The 24,929-nt window shown below is 53.0% G+C and overlaps 1 protein-coding gene across 1 annotated transcript in view; it reads right to left on the bottom strand.

The window, feature by feature from the left end:
- Positions 1 to 9,003: 9,003 nt before the first annotated feature.
- Positions 9,004 to 24,929, bottom strand: part of ltc4s (leukotriene C4 synthase) — a 40,948-nt gene continuing 25,022 nt past the window's right edge. Inside the window, exons 2-5 of the mRNA XM_072512693.1 lie at positions 20,498 to 20,597; positions 14,765 to 14,835; positions 13,437 to 13,518; positions 9,004 to 11,815 (exon numbers count right to left, since the gene is read on the bottom strand). Of these exons, the coding sequence (XP_072368794.1) occupies positions 11,677 to 11,815; positions 13,437 to 13,518; positions 14,765 to 14,835; positions 20,498 to 20,597 (392 nt within the window). The 3' untranslated portion in view covers positions 9,004 to 11,676. The remainder of the gene's footprint in view (positions 11,816 to 13,436; positions 13,519 to 14,764; positions 14,836 to 20,497; positions 20,598 to 24,929) is intronic.

Genomic DNA, 24,929 nt, shown 5'->3' with positions numbered 1-24,929 from the left:
ACCCCCATCCTTGTTTACAAACCTCACCCCGGATTGCAAACCTGTCGCCACTAGGAGCAGACGGTACAGCGCCCAGGACCGGACCTTCATTCGGTCCGAAGTCCAGCGGCTACTGAAGGAAGGCATAATCCAGGCCAGCAATAGTCCCTGGAGAGCACAGGTGGTAGTAGTAACGACAGGGGAGAAGCAAAGGATGGTCATAGACTATGGCCAGACCATCAACAGGTACACACAACTAGACGCGTACCCTCTCCCCCGCATATCCGACATGGTCAATCAGATTGCCCAATATAAGGTCTTCTCCACCGTGGACCTCAAGTCCGCCTACCATCAGCTCCCCATCCGCCCAAGTGACCGCAAGTACACAGCCTTTGAGGCAGACGGGCGATTATACCACTTCCTAAGGGTCCCATTTGGCGTCACAAACGGGGTCTCGGTCTTCCAACGAGAGATGGACCGAATGGTTGATCAACACGGGTTGCGGGCCATGTTCCCGTATCTCAACAATGTAACCATCTGCGGCCACGATCAGCAGGACCACAACGCCAACCTCCAAAAATTCCTCCAGACCGCTAAAGCCTTGAACCTCACGTACAACGAGGACAAGTGCGTTTTTAGCACAAACCGGCTAGCCATCCTGCGCTACGTAGTGCGCAATGGGATAATAGGCCCCGACCCTGAACGTATGCGCCCCCTCATGGAATTTCCCCTCCCGCACTGCTCAAAAGCCCTAAAACGCTGCCTGGGGTTCTTTTCATATTACGCCCAGTGGGTCCCCCAGTATGCAGACAAGGCCCGCCCCCTAATACAGACCACGACCTTCCCTCTGTCGACAGAGGCTTGCCAGGCCTTCAGCCGCATCAAAGCAGATATCGCAAAGGCCACGATGCGCGCCATCGACGAGTCCCTCCCCTTCCAGGTCGAGAGCGACGCCTCCGACGTAGCTCTAGCGGCCACCCTTAACCAAGCGGGCAGACCCGTGGCCTTTTTCTCCCGAACCCTCCACGCTTCAGAAATCCGCCACTCCTCAGTGGAAAAGGAAGCCCAAGCCATAGTGGAAGCGGTGCGACATTGGAGGCATTACCTGGCCGGCAGGAGATTCACTCTCCTCACGGACCAACGGTCGGTAGCCTTCATGTTCGATAATGCACAGCGGGGCAAAATCAAAAACGACAAGATCTTAAGGTGGAGGATCGAGCTCTCCACCTTCAACTACGAGATCTTGTATCGTCCCGGAAAGCTGAACGAGCCGTCCGATGCCCTATCCCGCGGCACATGTGCCAACGCACAAATTAACCGCCTCCAAACCCTCCACGAGGACCTCTGCCACCCGGGGGTCACTCGGTTCTACCACTTTATAAAGTCCCGCAACCTCCCATACTCTTTGGAGGAGGTCCGTACAGTCACCAGGAACTGCCACATCTGCGCAGAGTGCAAACCGCATTTTTTCAGGCCGGATGGTGTGCACCTGATTAAGGCTTCCCGCCCCTTTGAACGCCTTAGTCTGGATTTCAAAGGACCCCTCCCCTCCACCGACCGCAACACATACTTCCTTAATGTGGTGGACGAGTACTCTCGCTTCCCATTCGCCATCCCCTGCCCTGACATGACCGCGGCCACAGTCATTAAAGCCCTGAACACCATATTCACACTGTTCGGTTGCCCCGCATACGTCCACAGCGACAGGGGGTCCTCCTTCATGAGTGACGAGCTGCGCCAGTTCCTGCTCAGCAACGGTATAGCCTCGAGCAGGACGACCAGCTACAACCCCCGGGGGAACGGGCAAGTATAGAGGGAGAACGGCACGGTCTGGAAGACCGTCCTACTGGCCCTACGGTCCAGGGACCTCCCAGTTTCACGGTGGCAGGAGGTCCTCCCGGACGCCCTCCACTCCATCCGGTCACTACTGTGTACTAGCACTAACTAAACGCCTCATGAGCGTCTCCTTGTCTTCCCTAGGAGGTCCTCCTCTGGAACGTCGCTGCCGACCTGGCTGGCGGCCCCAGGACCCATCTTGCTCCGAAAACATGTGCGGGCGCACAAGTCGGACCCGTTGGTCGAAAGGGTTCACCTCCTTCACGCGAACCCGCAGTACGCTTACGTGGAGTACCCCGACGGCTGACAGGACACGGTCTCCCTGCGAGATCTGGCGCCCGCTGGCAACACACACACCCCCCCGACACCAATCACCCCCTCCCTGCCACCGCCGCACCCCGCGACCGCCCCCTTCCCAGGAGGATCGGTCCTCCTCCCAGGCCCGACCAGGAGTGAAGCCCAAGCTGAAAACGTAAGGCTCCCGGAGACGACAACACCGGAACAAGCACCACCACCACCACCGGGGCCGAGGCGATCGACACGGACGACCAGACCGCCCGACCGACTCGTGGCGTCGATCTAACACTACAATATGTGGACTTTTAACGAGAACATTTTGTCTTTTTCTCCTGACGATTACTGTAAATAGTTCGAAACAAAAAAAAAACCTTGTACATACTGTTATAACATGCAAAAGTTTTCCTCCCAGGACCAGCCTTGTAAACCCTTACCACCATGCGAAACATCACCCCGCCGGGTTCATTTTTAACAAGGGGTGAATGTGGTAGTATGCATTTGGGGTCATGTGGGACTGTGAAGCCGTGATGTCATTGGCTGACAGATCCCGGGTCCTGGTTGGCCGTTGACCTCTAGCTCCGCCCTGAAGGTGGAGTATAAGAACCAGGAGTCCTCCCCCGCAGGCCAGTCTGTTACTGAACTGCGGGGGAACAGTCACGCTTAATAAAGCCTCATCGACTTCACTCTATTCGTCTCTCGGAATCTTTGTGCGCTACACCTTTTTTGAACAGCAGGGTTACATTAGCTCCAATCTGTAGGAACCATTCCAGAGTCCAAAGAATTTTGGAAAATGACCACAACGGATCTACTATTTCTAGGTGCACTTCCTTAAGTACATTGAGATGAAGATTATCAGGCCCTGGAGATTTATCCACTTTCAATCCCATTAATTTCCCCAAAATCATTTCTCTACTAATACTGATTTCCTTCAGCTGCTCATTAAAGCTTGCGTTTCTCAGAACTTCCAGTACATTATTCATGTCTTCCTTTGTGAAGACAGAAGCAAAGTACGAATTTAGTTCCTCAGCCATTTCTTTGTTCCCCGTTGTAAATTCCACCGTTTCTGACTGTAATGGGCTTATATTCGTTTTTGTCAATCTTTTTTTCTTCACAGACCTACACAAGCTGTAACAGTCAGTTTCTATGACCCCTGCTACCTTTCTTACATATTGTATGTTCCCCTTCTTAATCAATCCCTTGGTCTGCCTTTGCTGAATTTTAAACTGTTCCCAATGTTTCCCAGTCCATCATAGCCAGCTCATACCTCACACCATCATAGTCACCTTTATTTCAGGATTCACTCTAATCAGCTGTGCTTCGTCTGCCACAGAGTCATCATTCTCCTGGTTAGGAGACCCCATGCAAGAATCCCAACAATTTGCAATTTGTTAGACTGTGAGGGAAAACTACTAAACCACAAGAGTGATAACACTGACTAATAAGTATCTTTTATGTTAAAAAAAACTTTAATTTCAACACAAAATCAATCACATTGGAAACATAATAATAGCTTTCCAATTAACAGTTGAAATAGTTCTTAAATAAATGTTAAAAAACTCACTATCTACACCTGCCACTGTATATATTACTATAAATTCCAATTGAGCAACCCAATACAGTTCAAATGCCACTTATAAATAAAGTTAACAATCGTGGTTACTTGCATCTCTGTGCAGACATTTGGAGAGAGACCCTTTCAGGAACAACCTAAAAGTCTTGTCAGACTCAAATCCTATGTAAACTGCAAAACTACAGATAGACCTGGCTCCTCCCATTAATTACATCATCTCTATCCCAAGCAAAATACATTATCCAGCCTCCTCCCACTAAGATATCCCATGACCTGCTTAGCTAGGACTATATGCAATCCCTCATAAATTATTTACACACCAGGGAACCTCCTAAACATAAACAATATTCCATTAGCCATCTATGTAAACAAGTAAATGGTTAAACTCAACGGTTACCTCGCCATTACGACCCCTTAATCACAGTTTCATTTGTGATGCACAGATGATGGAGCCTCGTAGGAGACATAACTGGCAAAGAGTCTTCCGACGTCGAACATTCTACCTGCAGATATTGGAGCTTCAGTGCCAGGGAGGACGTCGTTCCGGGGGGGGGGGGGGGGGGGTACCACCTTTTCCATGTTCGCTGGGAATGGGCGGGCATCCACTGCCCGTGGCCCTTAAAGTTACCACTGCTCTGAACTTCTATGCAAGTGGCTAGTTTCAGGGCAGCTTTGAGTGCCATTTCCCAGTCCATCATGCACAAATGCATTAGGGAGGTAACAGATGCTCTTTATGCCGGGGCCCACATGTATATAAACGTGGACCGGGACCAGACGATCAGTGCCATGGGCTTTGCCCGCTTACCCGGCATGCCCCAGGTGCGTAGTGTGATAGGCTGCACTCATGTGGCCCTGCAGTCTCCATGGCATCATGGGGTGCCATTCATGAACCGCAAGAGATTCCACCCCCTCAATGTCCAACTCGTTTGTGACCACATGGTGTGCATAATGCAAGTGTGTGCCCATTCCCGGGAACGTCCATGCCAGTTACAGCTTGGGGCGCTCACAGATCCCAGATGTTTTTGAGGGAGAGCAGTGTCTGGAGGGGTGGTTTCTCAGGGACAGGGGGCACCCACTCAGGATGCGGATGATGACGCCAGCATGGAAGCCACAAGCCGATGTGCAGACTCGCTACATCGAGTCTCATGTCTCAACACTCATGCTGGTCGAGCAGGTGATTGGACTGTGTAAGATGTGGTTCCGGTGCCTGGACCAGTCGGAGGATGCCCTCCAATATGGCCCCCAGAGGGTGTCCCGCATAATTGTGGTCAACTGCGCTCTTCACATCTTGACCCTGCAGAGTGGAGACCAGCTGGACCTGGAGGAGATAGGTGAGAGCTTCATCTCCGCGGAGGAGGTCGAGGAGGGCTGAGAGGCGCAACCCATGGAGCAGGAGGAGGAAGGACCTCGGACCATAGACAGGGCCTGCATGGGTCAATGAGCGAGGGACGCCCTCATAGCATCTCAGTTTGGGGCGACCAGGACTAGGGAGTGAGGAGCTCTGCCACCTTGGGGTGTGACATCTCATCATTGCGATGGTGCCAGCGGTAGATTTGCGTGATGGTGCCCAAGTTCATGGGCTGGCGCTAAAGCCATTGGCTGAACTCTGCGGGAGGATGACTTGCATTGAGGACTGAGCGATTCTCCTCTCATCCTCAATGATACGGCAGTGCCAGCAGCAACTTGTATTTACTGAGTCATCAGCGTGGCAGGTGGGAGAGACATAGAGGCGTCGCGCTCTCACTCTCACTGCACAGGGATGACGTGCTGAGTGTGCGTGGGGGTTTGTGGAGCAGGGCACCCTGGAATGACAGTGGAAGAGCTGGTGGTGGACAAAGTGGTGTTTATAACAAGTGTCTATTAACAATGGTGACCTATCTAAACTAGTGCCTCTGTTCACCTGTGCCCACTGGCTGCCGACAGTTTCTTACTCTTCCTCACCCTCCCGCTAAGTCTCAGTAGAATCACTACAGTGCACAAGGAGGCCATCATTCAGCCCATCGAGTCAGCACCGACCCAGGGCAGCACGATGGCGCAGTGGTTAGCACTGGGACTACGGCGCTGAGGACCCGGGTTCGAATCCCGGCTCTGGGGCACTGTCCGTGTGGAGTTTGCACATTCTCCCCATGTCTGCGTGGGTTTCACCCCCACAACCCAAAGATGTGCTGGTTAGGTGGATTGGGCCTTAATTGGAAAAAAATAATTGGGTACTCTAAATTTATCAAAAAAGAATCTGCACCGATCCTCTGAAAGAACACTCTGCCCAGGCCCACGCCTCCCATCCCCTCCCCCATCCTATTCTCGTAACCCAGTAACACCATCATAGATTATCATAGGATTTACAGTGCAGAAGGAGACCATTCGGCCCATCGAGTCTGCACCGGCTCTTGGAAAGAGCACGCTACCCAAGGTCAACACCTCCACCCTATCCCCATAACCCAGTAACCTCACCCAACACTAAGGGCAATTTTGGACACTAAGGGCAATTTATCATGGCCAATCCACCTAACCTGCACATCTTTGGATTGTGGGAGGAAACCGGAGCACCCGGAGGAAACCCAGGCAGACACGGAGAGAACATGCAGACTCCGGACAGACAGTGACCAGAGGTCGGATTTGAACCTGGGTCCTTGGTGGTGTGAGGCGGCAGTATTAACCACTGTGCCACCGTGCTGTCCCGAGGTGTACCCTCAAGTTCCACAGCTGGATTTAAGGCAGCCTGCAGCCTTGCACACCCCGTAGCCTGAGATAACCTGGCGGGCATCCCCTGGGGGGCCGGGACCTTGAGGATTTGTCCCATTTCGAGTAGCACGGCTGTTGCAGAGCGACCCTTCTTGGTGTGTTGGGCTGGAGGTGTGTCGCTCACAGTGAGGGGGTTGTCAGACGAGCTGGACGACCCCAGGGTGAAGGTCCCGGGCTGCACACCCTTGCCAGTCAGCCACATCTCTTCTTTACCCAGAACCCCCTACTCCATGTCCCCCCCCCCCCCACTCCTACGGACCCTCCCCAAGATGTCCGCCAACATTCTTCCGTAACCAACTGCGACACACCAACATTTCCCATGTCAACAACCCTCCCCACCCTCTCATAACCAAACAAAAAACCCAACCCACCCCCCTCCCTCCACTTCACTCCCGTTAACTAGCCAACCAGCTGGCATGGTGGTCCCTGCCCAGGGCCTGTCTACCCCCTTCCCCAAACCTGACCTTTATCCCCCACTGCCCGAAACCCAAACATTAAAAATAGCATAGACACCCTCTCCGCTCCCATTCTCATTAAATTCACCAATCCACCCATCCTGTGAACCCACATTCCCCACATTTAACGTCTCCACAGTTCCGTGTCCCCACACTCCTCCCAGAACTCGGTCTCCCATAAACTCATTCGCCTCCTCCGGCGTATCAATATAAAACTCCCGATTCTGATGAGTGTCCCACAGACGAGCAGGAAACAGCACCCCAAACTTCACCCCCTCCTTGCAGAGACCACTTGGCCAACTCCACATCCAGGCCTGGTATATTCTCAGCTCGCTCCCCTCCCAGGTGCATTTCGTCATCTGCCTCGCCCATTTCAGGATTTTCCCCTTGTCAAGAAAACCACGCAGCCTCACCACCGTGGTTCAGCCTCCTCCTCAGCGTCCTGTGCGCCCAAACCACCTTCAGGGGAATGTCAAAGGCCCCATTCCCCCATCAGCCTCTCCAGCATATTTGCCACATATTTAGCGGCCTGCCCACCTTCAGACATACCCAAGATCTGGGGATTCTGCCTCCTGCAGTGAATCTCGAGGTCCACCACCTTCTCCCTCAACCTCTTGTGGCTATCCACCGCCAGCACCGTCTCCAGCGAGGCCAGCCGGTCCTCGTGCCCCCATCGACTCCTCCACCTCCTGAGTACCAGGCCCTGCGCCTCCAGCCTCTGCTCCACTCTCTCGATAGCCGCCCTAAGCGGCTCCGCCACCTTTGTCAGGTCCTCTTGAGGCCTCCTTCCTCTGCTGCTGGACATTGTTGTTCAAAAGGTTCACGAGTTGCTCCGTAGACCACCGGGCGGGCAGCGATTCCCCAACGCCTTCCGCCATCTTTTTCTGTTATTCACCTCGAGTATTCTCGTGGTCAAGCTGCTGACTCTTACTGGTTACACTCCTCGTCTGGTTAGCCATTAACCAGCCCCACCAGAGGAGTATTGCAACCCTTCAGTGCTCATGCACCTTTTACCAACAAATCCCCTCAAACAGGGTGGGGAAGGACAAGAAAGTTCCACCTCGAGTGCGACCACTCACTCCATGGCCGCCACCGCAAATCGTTACTTCACATTCATATTCCATTTCCCCTTTTATCTGTGTGTTGATCCTCCTTTGCTGTATTCTAAAATCACAGTGGGCTAAACAGCTGGCTTGTAACGCAGAACAAGACCAGCAGCACGGTTCAATTCCCGTACCAGCCTCCCCGAACAGGCGCCGGAATGTGGCGACTAGGGGCTTTTCACAGTAACTTCATTTGAAGCCTACTTGTGACAATAAGCCATTTTCATTTCATGTTCAAAATCCCTCCCCAGTGTCAGCTTAGACACAGAGCTGAGCTTGTTTTTCCATCTGCCTTAGCTCTGAGGTCATTGAATTCTTTTTCGAATGATCAGGGCTTGTCCCAGGAGGAAGTGGATTGGAACTTCCCCAATCTCAGAGCTTGTGCTATATTCGTAACTTTCTCTCTTTGCCTGCCAATACTATTGCACAACCCCGAAACTCAGCAAGGGCAGGACAATTTGTTGAAATATCGATGTGGCTCGGCTAGCAACATTTTTACCTCTGAATTAGAGGATTGCGGATCCAGGTCCCGTGCCAGGGGCCCGAGCAGGAAATCGAGGCTGCACTGAGGGAGTGCTGCTCTGTCAGAGGTGTCGTCTTTTTGGTGAGTGTTCTAACTGAGGCCCTGTCTGCCCTCAGGAGTAAAATATCCCGTGGCCAATATTTTGAAGTTGAGTATTGGGATCTCTCTCTGCTTTCCTGGGCCAATCTGAACCAACATCACTTTTTTTAAAAATTAACTTGTTCATTTTCACTTGGCTGTTTGTGGGAGTCGGCAAACTGCCTGTTCCCTTTCCCTACATTAACAGCAGTGACTACATCTAAAAGTACTTCACTGGCTGTAAAACACATCTGGAAGTTCCGAGGGCAGGAAAGGCACTATACAAATGCAAGTTATTTTCCTTTCTCCTGGTGCGATTTGACCTCTTGGGTTTACTTGAATAGTGGGAATCCTCAGCTCGTGTTCCCACTGTGTCGAGTGAAAATGGATGGTCTTTGTTCAAAATAACTTTACCTGGAGTCATTGTGCAAGATGTGCAGCTTTATTGATATTTTCAAGTAACCCATGTAAAAATAAAACACTAATTACATATGTAGGTAATATTTATTACAATGAATAAATAAGAGTGATCGCTCAGCAAGTTTCCTCACGGTCGGTATGAGTTAGAGCTGGGGTCAGAATCTTGCCATATTGGTTTCGGCAAATCTACCAAAACTGGTGAACCCGGATATCGGAGGTGAGGTTTCAAAATTTGCGGCTCACACCAAATTGGGGGCAGGGGGAGGTAGTAAATGCAGAAATTCAATGAAACAGATGCTGATTTGTGGTGGGACAATAAGTGGGTCACATATTGTTCGGCCAATTACAGTCTCCATAGAGTAGAGGGACAGAGGGAAGTGGGGTACAGATACAAACATCCCAAAAAGAAGCAACACAGCTTTTAATAAGAGAGTCCCAGGAGTAAGAGAGTTACAACCATCAGGAAAGATCGAACAGGCCTCTTTCCTCGGCCTTCTGTAAGCTCAAGTTCATCTACAAATCTGCTACTTGCACCAAGACCCATTCATGCATCGCCCTCTGTGCTCACTGACCTACACTGGTCGAGCAATAGCTGAGCCTTAAAATGTTCATGTTTGTTTTGAAGCCCCTCCTCAGCCTCACTCTTCCCTAGCTCTGTAATCTCCTCCAGCCCTACAAGTGTTCAAGGTACCTGCGTTCCTCCATCATTCAGAAGACCATAAGGAGCAGGCCGTTAGGCATTTCGAGTCTGCTCTTCCATTCAATAGGATCGTGGCTGATCCAACATTCCTCACGTCGACTTTCCTGCCCGTTCCCCGTAACCCTTGATTCCCTTACTGATCAAGAATCTATCTCGGCCTCAAATATACACAAGGATTCTGCCCCCACAGCTCTCTGTGACAAGGAGTTCCAAAGACTCACCACCTTCACAAGAAATTCCTCTTCATCTCAGTCTTAAATTGAGCCCCTTTATTCTGAGACTCTGCCCTCTGGTCCTATCTCTCCCATACAGGAAGCATCCTCTCAGCATTTACCCTGTCAAGCTCCTTGATTATGGGCGGCACTGTAGCACAGTTGTTAACACTGTTGCTTCACAGCGCCCAGGACCCACTTTGATTCCCGGCTTGGGTCACTGTCTGTGCGGAGTCTGCACATTCCCCCTGTGTCTGCGTGAGTTTCATCCGGGAGCTCTGGTTTCCTCCCACAAGTCCCGAAAGACGTGCTTGTTAGCTGAATCGAACATTCTGAATTCTCCCTCCGTGTACCCGAACAGGCGCCTGAATGTGGCAACTAGGGGCTTTTCACAGTAACTTCATTGCAGTGTTAATGTAAGCCTACTTGTGACAATAATAAAGATTATTATTATTTTTTTATAAATGTAGCATACCCAAATTTCTCCAATTAAGGGGCAATTTTAGTGTGGCCAATCCACCTATCCTGCACATCTTTGGGTTGTGGGGCGAAACGCACGCAGACACGGGAGGAATGTGCAAACTCCACACGGACAGTGACCCAGAGCCGGGATCGAACCCGGGACCTCGGCACCATGAGTCAGCTGCGCTAACCACTGCGCCACCGTGCTGCCCATAACGATTATTATTATCCATTATGTTTCATAGAATTATACAATCAAAAGATTTACAGTGCAGAAAGAGGCCATTCGGCCCAACGAGTCTGCACCGGCCCTTGGAAAGAGCACCCCACTTAAGCCCACACCTCCACCCTATCCCCGCAGCCAGTAACCCCACCTAACCTATTTGGACACTAAGGGGCAATTTATCATGGCCAATCCACCTAATCTGCACATCTTTGGACTGTGGGAGGAAACCGGAGCACCCGGAGGAAACCCACGCAGACACTGAGAGAACGTGCAGACTCTGCACAGACAGTGACCCAAGCCGGGAATCCAATCTGGGACCCTGGAGCTGTGAAGCAACTGTGCTAACCACTGTGCTACCGTGCTGCCCCTATGAGCTAATTCAAGATAATCCTTACCCAAAGTGTAGTGAAAGCGTTGGAAATGAAAAAAATGAAATGAAAATCGCTTATCGTCACAAGTAGGCTTCAAATGAAGTTACTGTGAAAAACCCCTAGTTGCCACACTCCGTGCCTGTTCGGGGAGGCTGGTACGGGAATTGAACCGCGCTGCTGGCCCGCCTTGGTCTGCTTTAAAAGCCAGCTCTTTAGCCCTGTGCTAAACCAGCCCCTGTCTCTCCACCACAGGGAGTAGTTGAGATGAATGGTAAAGACGCATTTAAGGAGATATTAGATAAACACATGGAGGAGGAAGAAATTAGGATATGTTCATCAGACGAGGTGAAGTGAGGTAGGAGGAGACATTAGGAGCTGTTTGCCTGTTTTGTTACAACTATTTTGCAATTAAAGTTGCTGTCTTCAGATGGACAGATTCTTCTAAGAATACTTCTGAGGGAATGAGGGATTGGATCCGAGTCACCAAAACACACTTTGGAATCAGGGGTCCCCAGAGATCAAAGTCCATTAAAACACCACATAGATACTTGGAGAGACTAGCTTCGGAGCCTCAGCCTCAACAGTCCAATCAAAAGGAAAATGGGACTTTAAAATACACAGATTGTTGGTTTGGTTATTGCGTGAAATAAACATCTGCCTGGTAACACTTGAAACGGAAGTTCTGTGCCACCCCAAAATTGTTCACAGTTCAACGTAGCTTCTTGCAGCAGTCATGGGATTATAACCGAGATACCGAGAGCACAGCTGGCTGAGGACACCGAGTGAAGCCAAACCAATCAGAATCCAGAGCATGGTGGCGCCAAAGTACAATGGACGCAACCTGGGAGGGAGAGAAGATGAATTCATCATCAGCCGAGCAAAGAGAATGTACAAGGTTACTGGAATGTAACAGGAAAACAACCCTGGCTTTTCACCATGAAGGGCTCTTATAGCACCGAGCGAGGCCACTTGGCCATTATGCCCATGCTGCCTCTGTGAACAAGAGCTCCCCGATTAACCCGACACCCCGTCCTCTTTCCTCATAGCCTGACAATTTTATTCTTTTCAAGTATTTATCATAGAGTCCTACAGCACAGAAAAGGACCTTCGGCCCATCGGCTCTGTGTCGGCAGAAACAACCGCCAAATTATTTTAATCCCATTTTCCGCCACTTGGCCCAGAGCCTCGTCTGCCCTGGGATCGCAAGTGCACCTCTGAATACTGAGGGTCTCTCGGCCTCCACCACCCTTTCAGACAGCGAGTTCCAGACTCCCACTATCCGCTGGATTGGATTTGGAAGACGGTGATTCAGAGAGGGAGACAGTCTTTTGGGCAGCGAACGCCGAGAAGGTCCGGGGTTGGGATAGGGAACAGAGGCAATGTGGGTGAGGATGGAGGGTGAGGATGCGTTTGCATTTGCCCCAGGGAAATATTTGGGTCGTCCTGTGGTTACATAGATTACATAGAATTTACAAGGAGGCCACTCAGCCCATCGAGCCTGCACCGGCCCTTGGAAAGAGCACCCCCATTTTAAGCCCAGAACTCCGCCCCATGCCCATAACCCAGCAACCCCACCCAACCCCTTTGGACACGAAGGGCAATTTAGCGTGGCCAATCCACCTAACCTGCACGTCTTTGGACTGTGGGAGGAAACCGGAGCACCAGAGGAAACCCACGCACACGATGCCAAGGCAGACAGGGCTACAGCCAAGTGCTGGAAAATGGGATTCAAACAGGTAAGTGGTTGTTTTTGACTGACGCAGACTTGATGGGCCGAAAGCCCTTTTCTGTGCTGTATGATTCTATGACTAAAATTACTTCCAGAATCTGCTTCCATCATCTTTTCAGATAGAATGTTCCAGATCCAAAAGGTCTCAAGTGAAAGGATCTCTGTCAATGGGCGGGATTCTCGGGTCCCCCAGCTGTATGTACCTCGGCCCCGCCACATTCTCCTGCAGCGGGATTCTATCCTCCCCTAACGTCTCAATGGGATTTTCCATTGAAACCACGTCACGTAGTCGGGAAACCCACTGGCTGGGGGGTGCGCTCCGACGGGAAAGGCGAATCCCGATGACCAGAGAATTCTCGCCAATGATTTTAAACCTTTGACCTGTGCTCACTGACCCTCTCGCTAGAGAGAATAGTTGTTCTCTGTAAAAATCTTTTTAATAATCTTCTAATTTTCTGTTGGGGCACCTCGTAACCATTTTTGTCCCAAGTGATCTGAATTTTTACAACCTCTCCTCATAATATCTTCTGTACTCTTGCCAACGTCTTGGCATCATTCCTGAAGTGTAGTATCTAGGATCATCCACTTTACTCCAATTGACACCAAACGAAGGATTTATAAAATTCTAACACAATACCACAAGACCATAAGATGTAGGATATATTGGACCACTCCCGTTAGAAACCCTGATGTAACGGAAGTTGCTGCTTTAGTGAGAAGAGCTCAGTCTCACCTTTGTAGTGCTGATTCCGAGTAACCTATGAAGTACTTGTACCTGCTGTACAGATAGAGAACTCCAACGCACACTGCCAGAGCTGTATGGAAGGAACACAAACTGGTTAGTGTCTGCATGGACCCCAAATAAACATCGCCGCAGGGACCGGATTTCAATGTGTCACAACCTAGACCATGGGGGGGGGGGGGTTCCATTCCGGATGGGCCGACGCAATCCAGATCCCAATCCACCCACACTTATAAAATGTTTTTGAGTCGAAGGGGGAGGGTTTTGCACTAGCGCTGACAGGGGCAGGGCCTAAACAAGCCAGCAAGCCCGGCTTCACAGAGACCAGGGCTTTACAAAGGGTGTCCTGATCTCAAAGTGACAATAAAGGCACCTCCTAACCCCCCCCCCCCCCCTTCCCCGACCCTCCACCATCATTGCCAGCATCGGGGCGTCAATGCCCCCCTCCCACCACCATTCTCGCTGGCACCAACCTCCAAGGATCGCTGGAATTGGAGCTCTCCCAATGGGTCTCCATTCAGAACCCCACACCCACACACCCCCTGCGCCCATCGTGCCCCCCTCCTCGGCCAGGGCCCTGTGCACCGACCGGCATTGGTCTCCCTCCCCTCCGCCCCACCCCGGCCAGGGCCCTGTGCACCGACCGGCATTGGTCGTCTCCGCCCACCCCCCGCCCCACCCCAGCCAGGGCCCTGTGCCTCAGACAGTGGGTTTCATTGGAAATCCACCTCTGGATGTTTGTTAACTCCTTCAACTTATCTAACTGCTCAAAATGACACTTTACCACTGCGTTCTCAACCTGCAATGTTACTTAAATTGTCTCATTTGAATGACTGTACAATTTCATAGAATAGTTTCATAGAATTTACAGTGCAGAAGGAGGCCATTCAGCCCATCGAGTCTGCACCGGTCCTTGGGAAGAGCACCCTACCCAAGGTCAACACCTCCACCCTATCCCCGTAACCCAGTAACCCCACCCAACATTTTTGGACACCGAGGGCAATTTATCATGGCCAATCCACCTAACCCGCACATCTTTGGACTGTGGGAGGAAACCGGAGCACCCGGAGGAAACCCACGCAGACACGGGGAGAACGTGCAGACTCCGCACAGACAGTGACCCAAGCCGGGAATCGAACCCAGGCCTCTGGTGCTGTGCAGCAACAGTGCTAACCACTGTGCTACCATGCGGCCCTTTCTACTTTATATTGTCCACTTTATATTGAGTAGGCCAGACATAGAGGCTGGGAGTTTAATGAAGAGAGCTTAGTTAGAGAAGAGAGAATTAAACCGGACAGGAATAAATTTGTTCCTCTTACCCTGACTGAAGGACACGCCAGCAATCCAAAACACACTCAAGAACAACGGATAATACTCCGAGGAATTCAGTCTGCCAGAGAAATGAGAAGTAAAACATATTTATCTGGTTTGCAGGGAAAGTTAGAGATTCAGCTGTTCTGTGGCATCACACTTATTTCTAACACTTTTCTTTCATAATCTCCTTCAACTGAGCTGCGAATGTCTGATGGAGGTAACAAGTGTGAGTGGAATTATTTGGTTGTGAGAGAGAGAGAGAGAGAGAGAGAGAGAACAAGAACGAGAGAGAGAGAGGGGGGGGAACGAGAGAGCGGGAGGGAAAGAGAGAGAGAGAGAGGAGGGAACGAGAGAGAGAGAGAGAGAGGAAGGGAACGAGAGAGAGGGAGGGAAGGAATGAGAGAGAGACAGAAAGAGAAGGAACGAGAGAGAGATATCAAGAGCGAGGATGAGACAACGAGAGAGAGAGGGAGGGTTATGAGAGAGCGAAGGGGGTAGAGCGAGAGAGAGAGAGAGAGGAAGGAGATGGACAGACACAATTAAAAAATGTATTGTGTTTAGATAAATAATAATTGATTGATTTTTGTGCTGGAACTTTTCCAGCAGATCAGTCAAACAATAGTTACGCAACAACCTCGGAATGGGGCGGAAACCATTCAGCCCCTTGAGTCAGACCATGGTTAATCTATACGTGAACACCCCCTACCCACAATGCTGAATACCCTTAGCTAATAAAATTATTAACTTTCGAGCGGGATTGTCTGACCCTTTCCCGCTGACAGGATCTTTCAGACCCGTCAAAATTCACCCCCCGCCGCGGGTTCCCCATCCTGTGGGCCGCCCCGCTGTGGGAATACCTGCCGCGGGGGTCGGGGGGGGGGGGGGGGGGGGGGGGTGTCCAGATTACTACTGCCCTTTGTATGAAGAGGGATGGAACTGCTGCGGTTCAAGAAGGCAGCTCACCACCAACTTCTCACGAATGGACAATGATTGCTCACGTAAACATCCCACGGAAAACTAAAAGGTAATTCTGCACATTCCCCTTGAGTAGCCTGGTTTTAATTGTGCCTCCATTGGCTGCCTTCCCAGAGGAGATAGTTTTGTTCTCTCTACTCGCTCAAATCCTTGCATCTCAATTAGGTCACCCACCCTTTCTACTCGACGAAATATCAGCTTAGTATGTGTGACCGATTCTCACAATTTATTCTTTTTGGTTCTCGTGAATCTGTACGACACCGCCTCCAAGCTCAAAATACCCTTCATGAAGTGCAGCGCCCAGGACTGAACATAGCACCCTGGACTGAACGCAGCGCACAGGACTGAACATAGCACCCTGGACTGAACGCAGCGCACAGGACTGAACATAGCACCCTGGACTGAACGCAGCGCACAGGACTGAACGCAGCACCCAGGACTGAACGCAGCACCCAGGACTGAACGCAGCGCCCAGGACTGAACGCAGCGCCCAGGACTGAACGCAGCGCCCAGGACTGAACGCAGCGCCCAGGACTGAACGCAGCGCCCAGGACTGAACGCAGGGCCCAGGACTGAACGCAGCGCCCAGGACTGAACGCAGCGCCCAGGACTGAACGCAGCGCCCAGGACTGAACGCAGCGCCCAGGACTGAACGCAGCGCTCTGGACTGAACGCAGCGCCCAGGACTGAACGCAGCACCCAGGACTGAACGCAGCGCCCAGGACTGAACGCAGCACCCAGGACTGAACGCAGCACCCAGGACTGAACGCAGCGCCCAGGACTGAACGCAGCACCCAGGACTGAACGCAGCGCCCAGGACTGAACGCAGCACCCAGGACTGAACGCAGCGCCCAGGACTGAACGCAGCACCCAGGACTGAACGCAGCGCCCAGGACTGAACGCAGCACCCAGGACTGAACGCAGCGCCCAGGACTGAACATAGCACCCTGGACTGAACGCAGCGCACAGGACTGAACGCAGCGCACAGGACTGAACGCAGCACCCAGGACTGAACGCAGCGCCCAGGACTGAACGCAGCACCCAGGACTGAACGCAGCGCCCAGGACTGAACGCAGCACCCAGGACTGAACGCAGCGCCCAGGACTGAACGCAGCACCCAGGACTGAACGCAGGGCCCTGGACTGAACGCAGCACCCAGGACTGAACGCAGCGCCCAGGACTGAACGCAGGGCCCTGGACCGAACGCAGCGCCCAGGACTGAACGCAGCGCCCAGGACTGAACGCAGCGCCCAGGACTGAACGCAGTGCCCAGGACTGAACGCAGCGCCCAGGACTGAACGCAGCGCCCAGGACTGAACGCAGCGCCCAGGACTGAACGCAGGGCTCTGGACAGAACGCAGGGCCCAGGACTGAACGTAGCGCCCAGGGCTGAACGCAGCGCCCAGGACTGAACGCAGCGCCCAGGACTGAACGCAGGGCCCTGGACTGAACGCAGCGCCCAGGACGGAACGCAGCGCCCAGGACCAAACGCAACGCCCAGGACCGAACGCAGCGCCCAGGACTGAACGCAGCGCCCAGGACTGAACGCAGCGCCCAGGACTGAACGCAGGGCCCTGGACTGAACGCAGCGCCCAGGACGGAACGCAGCGCCCAGGACCAAACGCAACGCCCAGGACCAAACGCAGCGCCCAGGACTGAACGCAGCGCCCAGGACTGAACGCAGCGCCCAGGACTGAACGCAGGGCCCTGGACTGAACGCAGCGCCCAGGACGGAACGCAGCGCCCAGGACCAAACGCAACGCCCAGGACCGAACGCAGCGCCCAGGACTGAACGCAGCGCCCAGGACTGAACGCAGCGCCCAGGACTGAACACAGCGCCCAGGACCGAACGCAGCGCCCAGGACCGAACGCAGCGCCCAGGACCGAACGCAGCGCCCAGGACCGAACGCAGCGCCCAGGACCGAACGCAGCGCCCAGGACCGAACGCAGCGCCCAGGACGGAACGCAGCGCCCAGGACCAAACGCAGCGCCCAGGACAGAACGCAGCGCCCAGGACTGAACGCAGCGCCCAGGACCAAACGCAACGCCCAGGACTGAACGCAGGGCCCTGGACTGAACGCAGCGCCCAGGACTGAACGCAGCGCACAGGACTGAACGTAGCGCCCAGGACAGAACGCAGCGCCCAGGACCGAACGCAGCGCCCAGGACCGAACGCAGCGCCCAGGACCGAACGCAGCGCCCAGGACAGAACGCAGCGCCCAGGACTGAACGCAGCGCCCAGGACTGAACGCAGGGCCCAGGACTGAACGCAGCGCCCAGGACCGAACGCAGCGCCCAGGACAGAACGCAGCTCCCAGGACAGAACGCAGGGCTCTGGACAGAACGCAACGCCCAGGACAGAACGCAGCGCCCAGGACAGAACGCAGCGCCCAGGACAGAACGCAGGGCTCTGGACAGAACGCAGCGCCCAGGACAGAACGCAGCGCCCAGGACTGAACGCAGCGCCCAGGACTGAACGCAGCGCCCAGGACTGAACGCAGGGCTCTGGACTGAACGTAGCGCCCAGGACAGAACGCAGGGCTCTGGACAGAACGCAGCGCCCAGGACAGAACGCAGCGCCCAGGACAGAACGCAGGGCCCAGGACTGAACGCAGCGCCCAGGACTGAACGCAGCGCCCAGGACTGAACGCAGCGCCCAGGACTGAACGCAGGGCCCAGGACTGAACGCAGCGCCCAGGACCAAACGCAGCGCCCAGGACCAAACGCAGCACCCAGGACTGAACGCAGCGCCCAGGACAGAACGCAGCGCCCAGGACTGAACGCAGCGCCCAGGACTGAACGCAGGGCCCTGGACTGAACGCAGGGCCCAGGACTGAACGCAGCGCCCAGGACCAAACGCAGCGCCCAGGACCAAACGCAGCGCCCAGGACCGAACGCAGCGCCCAGGACCGAACGCAGCGCCCAGGACCGAACGCAGCGCCCAGGACTGAACACAGCGCCCAGGGCTGAACGCAGCGCCCAGGACTGAACGCAGCGCCCAGGACTGAACGCAGCGCCCAGGACTGAACGCAGCGCCCAGGACTGAACGCAGCGCCCAGGACTGAACGCAGCGCCCAGGACTGAACGCAGCGCCCAGGACTGAACGCAGCGCCCAGGACCGAACGCAGCGCCCAGGACCGAACGCAGCGCCCAGGACCGAACGCAGGGCCCTGGACTGAACGCAGCGCCCAGGACTGAACGCAGCGCCCAGGACTGAACGCAGGGCCCAGGACTGAACGCAGCGCCCAGGACTGAACGCAGCACCCAGGGCTGAACGCAGCACCCAGGACTGAACGCAGGGCCCTGGACTGAACGCAGCGCCCAGGACTGAACGCAGCGCCCAGGACTGAACGCAGCGCCCAGGACCGAACGCAGCGCCCAGGACCGAACGCAGCGCCCAGGACCGAACGCAGCGCCCAGGACCGAACGCAGCGCCCAGGACCGAACGCAGCGCCCAGGACCGAACGCAGCGCCCAGGACCGAACGCAGCGCCCAGGACCGAACGCAGCGCCCAGGACCGAACGCAGCGCCCAGGACCAAACGCAGCGCCCAGGACCAAACGCAGCGCCCAGGACCAAACGCAGCGCCCAGGACTGAACACAGCGCCCAGGACTGAACGCAGCGCCCAGGACCGAACGCAGCGCCCAGGACCGAACGCAGCGCCCAGGACTGAACGCAGCGCCCAGGACCGAACGCAGGGCCCTGGACTGAACACAGCGCCCAGGACTGAACGCAGCGCCCAGGACTGAACGCAGCGCCCAGGACTGAACACAGCGCCCAGGACTGAACGCAGCGCCCAGGACTGAACGCAGAGCCCAGGACAGAACGCAGCGCCCAGGACTGAACACAGCGCCCAGGACTGAACGCAGCGCCCAGGACTGAACGCAGCGCCCAGGACTGAACGCAGCGCCCAGGACTGAACGCAGCGCCCAGGACTGAACGCAGGGCCCTGGACTGAACGCAGCGCCCAGGACTGAACGCAGGGCCCTGGACTGAACACAGCGCCCAGGACTGAACGCAGCGCCCAGGACTGAACGCAGGGCCCTGGACTGAACGCAGCGCCCAGGACCGAACGCAGCGCCCAGGACCGAACGCAGCGCCCAGGACTGAACGCAGCGCCCAGGACTGAACGCAGGGCCCTGGACTGAACGCAGCGCCCAGGACTGAACGCAGGGCCCTGGACTGAACGCAGCGCCCAGGACCGAACGCAGCGCCCAGGACCGAACGCAGCGCCCAGGACTGAACGCAGCGCCCAGGACTGAACGCAGCGCCCAGGACTGAACGCAGGGCCCTGGACTGAACGCAGCGCCCAGGACTGAACGCAGCGCCCAGGACTGAACGCAGCGCCCAGGACTGAACGCAGCGCCCAGGACAGAACGCAGGGCTCTGGACTGAACGCAGCGCCCAGGACTGAACGCAGCGCCCAGGACAGAACGCAGGGCCCTGGACTGAACGCAGTGCCCAGGACTGAACGCAGCACCCAGGACCGAATGTGGTATATAATGGGCGGTGGTGTAAAGTGGGAAGTGTGCAAAATGGGTGGTCAACCCAATCCTGTTGCTCGAAGTTGGGTAAGTCAGGTGGAAATTCCTCCCCTTAGGGTGTGATTCCAATAACAGGCTAGAGTGAGGAACATATTGAACATATGGGATCATGGTTTTGTTCGCTATTCCTCATCCTGAACCCCAGGTTTGAGTTTCCATTCTGCTGTGCTGCATTGTTGCTGATAGGTCTGAATGATAACTGAGATGTGGTTCCCTTACTGTGCTCTATACACTCTCTCAAAGTCCTCATTGCCGCTGACTGCAGGGGGCGGAATGTGGAACCTTCTTCTTGCATGGATCACTTGAAGTGCAAAATAAGCTGCAATGGAGAGAAAGAGAGGCCATTAGCTCATCCCAGAGGGATGAAAATACTTGGATTTAAAGAACTAGCCCTATTATTCTCAAGACATGTATCGAGTTCAAGTATTTCCTTTAGATTTGACATCTTGTCCCAAGGCGGAGTTGAGTAACGGAGCAACACAGGCGAAAGAACTTGCAATTCTACCAAACATTTCATACCCATAGGTCACTCCAAAGCCTTTGCAGCAACAATGTATTGGTCAAATCTAGTTCAATGTTACAACACAGACCAATTTGCTCACAGCAAGCTCCCACCGACAGCAATGAGCAGGGCCAGACAATCTGATTTTAGGTGTTGATTGAGGGATGACGATTTAACATCTCATACTGAGGTGGTGCCTCTGACAGCGCAGGGTTCCTTCAGTGCTGCACAGGACTTTCGGCCTAGATTTTGTACTCCAGTCTCTAGTATGAGCTCGAATCCACAACCTTCTGACAAAGAGGTGAGACTGCTGCCCACTGATTTAACCGAGGGCCCCATTTCTGATATCTCGCTGAGGAAATATTTCTTGGTCCATTTCCTGCCTTACAACAGTGACAACATGTCAAAAGTACTAAATTGAATGAGAGTTGTTTTTTGCGATGCCTTGAGATGGTGAAATATGTGCGATGGAAATCGAAGTCTTTCCTTTGCAAAATGGCCACAAGGTTAATTTATTTATGGAATTTGTCGGTCTTATTGTCCTTTCTAGGTTGGTAGGTGTGCAGCCCAAAGGGTTCTTGGATACGGGCCTCAGGGGCAGAAAGCTGAGGAACTCCCCCAGCTCCACTCTCCCACTCAAGCAAACTGGCGACCCTCACTGTTCATACAGGAGGGACAGTCGCACAGCCGAGTGCAGCCGAGGAAAGAACCGGAGCAGTTCCCAAACTCCTAGGAAAGAACGGGATCAGTTCCCAAACTCCCAGGGCAGGTCGATACAATTTGAGTTTCGTGCTGCTTCCAGATTGTCCAATCAGAGGTTGGCTTCTTCAGGCTAATAGTGAACCAGGTGGGTTTTAAGTTGCAGGTTCTTCTTTTGTTAAATTCAAAGTTTCACGAACCCCTGTGAGGGAGAAAAAGGTAAGCGTGAATGAGTTTATTTTTATTCGTTCATGGGATGTGGGCATTGCTGGCTGTGCCAGCGTTTATTGCCCATCCCTGAGGGTATTTAAGACTCAAACACATTGCTGTGGGCCTGGAGTCACGTGTAGGCCAGACCGGGTAAGGACGGCAGATTTCCTTCCCTAAAGGACATTAGTGAACCAGATGCGTTTTGATGACAATCGACAATGGGTTCCTGGTTATGTTTAGATTTTTAACCCCAGATATTTACTGAATTCAAATGTCACCCTCTGGCGGGATTCAAACCCAGGTCCTCGGAGTATGAACCTACGCCACCGCCTCCCCTGTGTGTGTAAGAGAGAGAGAGAGAGAGGAGGGAGATGTGAGGGCGTGAGTGACAGAGTGAGTGAGTAAAGAATGAGCGAGTGAGTGAGGAATGAGAGACAAGTGAGAGAGGAGTACGTGAGTGAAGAGTGAGTGAAGAGAGAGAGAGTTTATGAGTCAGTGAGTGCGTGAGTGAAGAGTGGTTGAGTGCGAGTATCAAGTATTCCAGCAACACTCTTCCTATTTGAACTGAAGGGACAGTAACAATCCTCCCACTGAAAATGACAACAAGGAGAATGCCAAGGCTCTTAATGCATATATTAGCAGCCAGAGGGTAGCAAGAGAAAGAGAACGTGCAGACTCCACACAGACAGTGATCCAAGCCGGGAATCAAACCTGTGTCCGCTGTGAATGGAGGGAGGTTGTGCGTGGAACCACAGGAAGTGGGTGAAATCCTTAATGAGTACTTTCAAAGAATTTACAGTGCAGAAGGAGGCCATTCGGCCCATCGAGTCTGCACCGGCTCTTTGAAAGAGCACCCTATCCCCATAACCCAGCAACCCCACCCAATACTAAGGGCAATTTTAGACACTAAGGGCAATTTATCATGGCCAATCCACCTAACCCGCACATCTTTGGACTGTGGGAGGAAACCGGAGCACCCGGAGGAAACCCACGCACACACGGGGAGTATGTGCAGACTCCGAACAGTCAGTGGCCCAAGCTGGGAATCGAACCTGGGACCCTGGAGCTGTGAAGCAATTGTGCTAACCACCATGCTGCCGTACTTTGTATCGGTATTCACCAGGGAGAAGGACATGATAGATGTTGAGACCAGGGATAGGTGTGTGAACTCTCTTGAAAACTTCAATATATCAAAGGAGGAAGTGTTGAGTATACCAAATTGCATTAAGGTAAACAAGTCCCCGGGGCCGGATGGGATCTATCTCAGGTTACTGCAGGAAGCCAAGAGACAAAGAGCTGGGGCCTTAGTGGATATCCTCACATCCTCTTTGACCACAGACGAGGTTCCAGAGGACTGGAGAATAGCCAATGTTGTTCCCTTGTTTAAGAAAGGAAACAGGGGTAATCCAGCAAATTATAGGCCGGTGAGCCTGAGATTAGTGGTGGGGAAGCTTGTGTAAAAGATACTGAAGGGCAGGATACATGCATATTTGGATGTAAATGAGCTAGTTAGTGACAGGCAGCACGGTTTTGTGCAGGGAAGGTCACGTCTCACCAACTTGATTGAGTTTTTTGAAGAAGTGACAAAGAAAATTGATGAGGGCTGTGGATGTGATTTATATGGACTTTAGTAAGGCGTTTGACAGGGTCCGACATGGCAGACTGGTACAAAAAACTAAAATCAGAGGCTGATTTACCACATGGCTAAATCGCTGGCTTTTAAAGCAGGCCAGCAGCGTAGGTTCAATTCCCGTACCAGCTTCCCCGAACAGGTGCCGGAATGTGGCGACTAGGGGCTTTTCACAGTAACGTCATTTGAAGCCTGCTTGTGACAATAAGTGATTTTCATTTCATTTTTCATTTTCAAGTCGCACGGGATTCGGGGTGGGCTGGCTCGATGGATACAGAACTGGCTTGGTTATAGAAGACAGAGTAGCGGTGGAAGGGTGTTTTTCAGAATGGAGATCTGTAGCTAGTGGTGTTCCGCAGAGATCAGTGCTGGGACCTCTGTTGTTTGCAGTATGTATAAATGATCTGGAGGAAAATGTGGGTGGTCAGATTAGTAAGTTTGCCGATGACACGTAGATTGGCAGAGTTGCTGATAGTGCCGAGGATTGTCAGAGGATACAGCAGGATATAGATAGATTGGAGACTTGGGCACAGAAATCTCTCCCTCAATGCCAGCAAAACTAAAGAGCTGGTCATTGACTTCAGGAAGCAAAGTACTGTGCACACCCCTGTCAGCATCAACGGGGCCGAGGTGGAGATGGTTAGCAGTTTCAAATTCCTAGGGGTGCACATCTCCAAAAATCTGTCCTGGTCCACCCACGTCGACGCTACCACCAAGAAAGCACAACAGCGCCTATACTTCCTCAGGAAACTAAGGAAATTCGGCATGTCCACAGTAACCCTTACCAACGTTTACCGATGCACCATAGAAAGCATCCTATCAGGCTGCATCACAGCCTGGTATGGCAACTGCTCGGCCCAGGACCGCAAGAAACTTCAGAGAGTCGTGAACACCGCCCAGTCCATCACACGAACCAGCCTCCCATCCATTGACTCCATCTACACCTCCCGCTGCCTGGGGAAAGCGGGCAGCATAATCAAAGATCCCTCCCACCCGGCTTACTCACTCTTGCAACTTCTTCCATCAGGCAGGAGATACAAAAGTCTGAGAACATGCACGAACAGACTCAAAAACAGCTTCTTCCCCACTGTCACCAGCCTCCTAAATGACCCACTTATGGACTGACCTCATTAACGCTACACCCTGTATGCTTCATCCGATGCTAGTGCTTATGTAGTTACATTGTATATGTTGTGTTGCCCTATTATGTATTTTCTTTTATTCCCTTTTCTTCCCATGTACTTAATGATCTGTTGAGCTGCTCGCAGAAAAATACTTTTCACTGTACCTCGGTACACGTGACAATAAACAAATCCAATCCAATCCAATTGGCAGATGGAGTTTAACCTGGATAAATGCGAGGTGGTGCATTTTGAGGATCAAATCTAGGTATGAATTATACTGTAAATAGGAACATTAACATAGAGGGATCTGGGTGTGCAGTCCACAGTTCCCTAAAAGTGGCAACATAGGTGACCGAGGTGATTAAGAAGGCAGAGATCATGCTTGCCTTCATCAGCCAGGGCAGTGAGTACAGGAGTTGGGGAATCTTGTTGCAACTGTATAAAACCTTGGTTAGGCTGCATTTGGAGCATTGCGTGCAGTTCTGG

This window comes from Scyliorhinus torazame, chromosome 7, assembly GCF_047496885.1.
Source record: "Scyliorhinus torazame isolate Kashiwa2021f chromosome 7, sScyTor2.1, whole genome shotgun sequence".
Lineage (NCBI taxonomy): Eukaryota > Metazoa > Chordata > Chondrichthyes > Carcharhiniformes > Scyliorhinidae > Scyliorhinus > Scyliorhinus torazame.
The sequence above is the reverse complement of the archived record's forward strand: the minus strand, read 5'-3'. Positions and strand labels throughout refer to the sequence as shown.